Raw genomic sequence first — 6,547 nt, forward strand, 5'->3', positions numbered from 1 at the left:
TTTTCAGTCTTCTTTCACTCTTGACTGGCTTTTTCTCCTTCTTTGATTTTTTATTTTCTGCCTGGTCTACTTACATGTCCTATCTATTTTCATGAGTTTTCTATCACTTTTTTTGAAATTTATTGATTTGACTTTATTTTCTCATTCATGGCACATCTTGTTTTAATTTTCCAACTTCCAGCCAAAGGTATCTGAATTTTGGAATCTACATGTACAGATTCACTTCTTGGACTTAATTTTGGCAGGAAGGAGAAAGCCCTTCAGTAGTATCTAAGACTATGGCAAAGTCATCTAAGAGGAAATAAGAAAGGACACCAAATCCAGGAAATGTTAAAGAAAATGAAGATAGGTTGTTACCTAAATGACCTTAGTCATATTTATTCTGACCCATCCTAATCACCAGATTTCACAGTTTTCTTGATTCTTCTCATTTCCCTAGTCCAAGACACCACACTGAAATTAATTAATCAAAATCCTTCCAAGAATGTCAATTTCTGACCAATATGTCTTCCTGAATATGAATAGGAAATAAAATACCATTTGATGTTTATAATTATGTGTATAATCTCAATGATGGGAGTGGATGACCAAGTAAGGGTTGCGAATAACTTGATTAACATATTCAGGGTCAGTTTCTGAGCCCTTATAAAACCACTCTCTGTGGAACAGGAGATTATAGGGCCACCAACTCCTACTGGTGAAACACGGCACAAGCTACAACCACCACTATGTGCACCAAAAGGGCATCGTTGAAAGGTAAGTACAACTCCTCAGAAATATCCCAATTATTGACTTCTTTGACATTCCTTAACCTCTCTATCTCTTTTATGTTTTGGGAAATATAGTGTTGATGAGGGTCCTCAGGACTATAGCCTAGAAAAATGTTGCCCACTCTCTCTTCACTTAGCAGTCATAGTATGAGTCTATATAATTATTCAAAATAGATCCTTACTAAGAAATTGCTTTGGTTTGAACCACAGTACTGTAGAAAGATATTTGGAGTCAATGAATATGAGTTCAAATCATGGTTCTACCTCTTCATATGACCCTAAGATAGCTCTTAGCCTCTCTGAGCCCTAGTTCTCTCATCTGTAAAAGGAGGGGGCCAAACTAGACAACCTATAAGGACACTCACAGATCTAGATTTATGGTGTTACGGTCCTCTATTCCATGGCCCATATGTGGTAAGAACTGAACTTCTAGATCCTCAACATCTGTGACATTATAAATACTGGCCACAGTAAATTTGAGAGACTGAAACTTTCTATTATACTCACTTCTTCTATACTCATGTAAACATAACCAAGAGTTGAACAATAGAGCATGAGTTTCCTTTACACAACTATTTCAATTTCACTCAAATCATTTGTCACCTTGAACAGTAAGTAACTACTGAAGCCTTTTCTGGTTTCCTGGATAATCTGCAAGAAAAGAAAAATTGGTAAAATTGTTCTGATTCATTTTTACTTTCATTATGACAGCTACTCTTTGGTAGAGGGATTTTCTTTATCAGGTATTCATTGTACCAATAAAATCACAGTAAAAAAATCCAACTAAATAAGTGGCACCTTGAAGTCAGGTGATAAAGGCTTTTCAGTCAATAAGACATGGCCTTCAGTAAGATGTGGGTTCAAATCCTCCCTTTGACACTTATTAGCTTCATGATCTTTGGCAAGTTATTTAATCTCACCCTACCCCAGGCAATTATCTAAGACTATGTTATAGATGAGTTGCCAATCTGTATCCACAGAGGGCATTTCCTATGCCAGGAGTTCCTTATCCCAGTGAAATCAAAGGTCTAGGTTGCCATCTTCAAAACAAATAAACAAATGTAAGCTAAAAATTAATAGATTAATGTATGACTGAAAGTATAGAAGTCATAAATAATGACTTCATTGTACATTTCTTGGGTTCAATATTTCCAGTGTTTATGTAATATATATTATATAGGCTATATTGCTGGGAACTTGTTTTTTCCATATATAATGTATGTAGATGCTTAATTATCATCTTAGAAGTTTCAAGTTTTTGAAAACAAAAAGTCTTATGTGGCCATCCACCCTGAACTAAAATGAATCAATTTTATAACTTAGAGGGTTTCTTCTTAATGGAATATGCATATTGTAGGATTTTCTGAATATAAACCTTTAATATTTATCTAACTTTCTCTGGGATATTTCTCACCATCTATATTATATCTCATAGAAACAAATAAAAACATTGGTTTATCAGATGTCCTTATGGATAAGTTTCACTAAAATTATGAAATAATATTGTTTTGACAGTTCATCTATGTCCATTTTCTTTTAAAAGAGATGTAACAATGGGTGGCTAGGTGGTGCAGTGAGTAAAGCATGGGCCCTGGAGTTGGGAGGACCTGAGTTCGGTTCCCGCCTCAGACACTTAACAACCACACAAAAAAACTAGCCATGTAACCTTGGCAAGTTACTTAACCTCAATTGCTCTCCAAAAGGCAAAAAAAAAAAAAAAATAGACACAACAATCCCTGTTAACACGTACTCCCATTACTCATGTCCCATGTGTTCTTAAGTGTTTTTTGTCACTCTCTTTTTTCTTTGTATCTCCCCCTGAAGGACAATGCCCTATTTGATGGTTATTTAGAAAGTAGAATATTTCAATTGAACAAAAGAATGGAGAAATTCAGTTTTTCAGAATTTCTGTCATATATACAAGCTAAAATTTTGCTTTCTACAAGTCTACAGTGACCTTTCTAATAATCCCTGACCCATAGGATCTCTCATGCATTCTATGCAACCCAGTTGTAATCTCTTGTAAACAAAGTTTAGGGCCATCTCTATATTAGGCACAGGGACTAGGCCCCAGTGGGTTGTAGCTGATACTAGCAAAAATAAATAAATAAATGTGATTATTCCTCTTGGTTTTTATGATAGATAAAATAAACAGGTTGGTTGTCCCAATCTGTTTTCATTTCACAAAACCTAACTGTTGCAAGAATTGGACAATAGAGGGTTAAATTTGCAAATAGCTACATAGCACAGCTGCTGGAAATTTTCTGCAGGAATTCCCAGGATGTTAAACTATCTTAAGAGAATGACCTGAACACCCTGACTCAAAATTAATTTAAGCTCCAAATGTTTGCAAAAAATAGAAGCACTCTTGGGAGTAATACAAAAATGCAGGGAGTGACCTACTTCTCAAACTGTATATATGTGCAAATATAATTATACATCTAAATTTACACAGTGGAAGGTGTTGGCTTTCCCCCCAGCTATTACGGTGCCAAATCATAAAGCAGAGCACATTGGTAAGAGATAACACTGCATATGACTCCATTACTTTCAATAATGTCTTCTGGATAGATCATTCTAAATGTGTCCATTTTCACCCATGCAGGGTCATTACTTCTACTGCTGCTAATGTCAAGCCTCCTCCTGTCAAGGAGTGTTGAATCTCTGCCCATCTGTCCCAGTGGGGCTGTCAACTGCCAGGTGTCCCTCAGTGACCTTTTTGACCGGGCAGTCATGCTCTCTCACTACATCCACTCTCTTTCCTCAGAAATGTTCAATGAATTTGTAAGTATCTGTTCCATCCCAAAATGACCCCTTATGTGAACTCTGGAATAACTGAACTTTAAAACACCAACAAAAACCTCACGAGTCAAAAGCAGTCAATGGGAAACATCCATGGCTAATGTGAAGAACAGGACCACTAGAAAGAATAAGGTTGTTTTGAAGTTATGCTAGCCACCTGTTAATGTTTACTCAGTTAAATGGATTTCCTCCTACCACTTATCTCCTCTAGTCCCATCAGTTATATCTCAGGGATCCCCACACCTGCTTTTGTGAGACTCTGAATATCCCCTTATCATTCAAAATTAATGATTTGTCTGGAGGGATTTAATCAAATTAAACACAAACTTTATTTAGTTCACTTTTTATGTGACCATGAGGAGGGAGGAAAGGATGTCAGGAAGTCAAAAAACAATGGGACATTACATATACAAAAACACTTAGAGTCACAGTTCTAAAAAAAAAATGAGTTTTCTAATTACAATGATAGGCTTAGCTAGAGTCATTAATAATAGAAGTAGGGAAGAGAGTTCTGTTCTCTTTCTGATTGAGTACTTTTTATAAGTCTAATGTTATCAAGTACCATCTCATATTTTATTGCTCCATTGAATTCAATGGTATCCAAATGAAAATCTGATTCAATATTTACCATATGAATATCCATGGTTCAGCTGTTTTTCTTCCATCTTTTTTTGTACTACCCTTTTTCTCTTCCAAGTCTTAAAGTTTCATGTTTTTTGCAAAGTTTTTATAAAAGTGAATTTATCCTTGGAAATACTTTCACTTTGTCTTAGTATTTTCTATCTTTATGATTACTCAGTCATTAAAATCATTTTCTGAAAATGTTTGTTCCATCTGCCCTTGGTCCTTTACATATTACTTTGTAATCATCAACAGTAATAAACTTTATTCAGCAGTCATATATTGAGAAGCCATTAATTCTTACATCCTAACAGCAATGCTTAGATTTGGGTATTTGGGTGAGGAAAAATTAAATATGGCAATAATAGGAAAATAAGTTGGTAAAAGCATTATCTACGTTATTTATTTTTAGCTTAAATCTCTCCATTGTATCCTAAAAATAATTGCAAACCTATCATAGCTACTAATGTTCATTCATTTGGTATATTAATAACCCAAACTAATTAATTTCAACACTTCTAGGACGAACGGTATGCCCAGGGCAGGGGATTCATAACCAAGGCCATCAATAGCTGCCATACTTCTTCTCTTTCTACTCCTGAAGACAAAGAGCAAGCTCAGCAGATCCATGTGAGTCCTATTTCCAATTCATTAACAAGGATGATGGGGGGAACACATCAGAGGATTATAGATTTGAAGCCAGAAGGGAGCCCAGAAATCATCTCACCCAGCCCAAGTTTTATAGAGGCTCCAAGGGCGACTTGTCCAAAGTCACATGCATGCAGAGAGGCAGGGTCAAGGTTTGAACTCACATTTAATTATTCCAAAACCAGAGTCCTTTTCACTGCATTGTGTTGCCTCACATAATTGTAAATAGTTCTTTATATGTATGCACTATGGTATATGGTATTTAAAACTGTAGGATCATAGATACTAAGTTAAAAAGGTCTTCAGGGGCCTTCCATTTATAAAATACATGTTTATGGAGGGGGAATTTTATCAGAAAATGATTGAGAAATGTAATAAAAGTGTCATAGCCACCTTGAGTAAAATCTTATTCCAATGCCTCATTGTGGTTCAGAGGTGACCTTGGGTTCTTGAACTCAGACTCTCCAACCTGACTAGAGAGATCTCCTAGGCAACTAGGTGGGGCAGTGGATTGATCTAGAGTTAGGAAGGCTTGAATTCACATCCTGCCTCAAACCCTAGCTGTGTGATCCTAAAAAAGTCATTTAACCACTATCTACCTAAGTTTCTTCAACTGTAAAATGGGGGTGATAATAGCACCTGCTTCCCAGGGTTGAGTAGCAAAAGAAATAATATATTTGTAAAGCTCTTAGCACAGTTATTTCCTTCCTTCTTTCCATCTCCCTCCTCAAAAAAAGAAAACATGGCTTTGATTGCTTATCTTGTCCCCCTTAACAAAAAAAGTCCTTCCTCCTCCTCTTCTTCAATCTAAACCTTACACTTGCCCTGAATTATTAAGGAACATAAGTTTTTCTCATTCTCCAAAAGCACAGGCAAATCCACTGGCCCCTAAATGATTCTATCACTGTACAGAGGAAAGACAATCAGGACAGCCCCACTCTCTGCTTTGTCTTTGTAAATAGAAACTCAAAGTGAGAGAGATGTGTTTCTTATTCCAGAATCTCCTACTTTAAATAAAAATAATAATAACAATAATAAGATAGTGTATTACAATTTGCAAAATCAAGTGTGTAATAATTATGTTATAATCATATTGATTATACATTACATATCCTATATCATTATAACTTATATAATTTAATTTTAATATTATAATTGATGATACATTAATTGAATTACTATATTATTATTATTATTATAACAATAACTAATATTTTTATAATGCTGACTATGTGCCATATAAAGCACTGTGGACTTTACAATTATTATCTCATTTGATCTTGGGAGGTAGTTTTCTGTTACATAGAACAATGACTTCCTTTTCATCATGAAACTCTCTTTTTCCCATTTTCCCAAATTTTAAAATTATCTTCATACATAATAAACCTCTTGGATTTCTCAAGGCAGCTACATGCTACAGTGGATATATAGCAATATTGGGAGAAAGAGGATCTGATTTCAAATCTTAGTTCAGCTCTCTACTACTTGTGTGACCACCAGGTTGCCAGAAGGACAGAGAGAGGGAGAGAGAGAAAGAGAGAGAGACAGAGACAAGACAGAAAGAGGGGAAATGGGGAGAGAGACGAGGGACAGAGAGAGGAGAGGGGGGAGAGAGAAAGGAGAGAGAGGAGACAGAGAAAGGAGAGAGAGTGGAGAGAGACAGAGAGAGAGAGAGAGAGAGAGAGAGAGAGAGAGAGAGAGAGAGA

At 35.7% G+C, this 6,547-nt stretch overlaps 1 protein-coding gene across 1 annotated transcript in view; it reads left to right on the forward strand.

Moving 5' to 3' along the window:
• Window positions 1–728: 728 nt before the first annotated feature.
• PRL (prolactin) overlaps window positions 729–6,547 on the forward strand; it is a 10,366-nt gene continuing 4,547 nt past the window's right edge. Inside the window, exons 1-3 of the mRNA XM_069094945.1 lie at window positions 729–756; window positions 3,376–3,554; window positions 4,716–4,823. Of these exons, the coding sequence (XP_068951046.1) occupies window positions 729–756; window positions 3,376–3,554; window positions 4,716–4,823 (315 nt within the window). The remainder of the gene's footprint in view (window positions 757–3,375; window positions 3,555–4,715; window positions 4,824–6,547) is intronic.

The sequence above is a fragment of the Petaurus breviceps genome, unplaced genomic scaffold, assembly GCF_028583685.1.
Source record: "Petaurus breviceps papuanus isolate PSGF00001 unplaced genomic scaffold, PetGlider_PUasm1.0 224, whole genome shotgun sequence".
Lineage (NCBI taxonomy): Eukaryota > Metazoa > Chordata > Mammalia > Diprotodontia > Petauridae > Petaurus > Petaurus breviceps.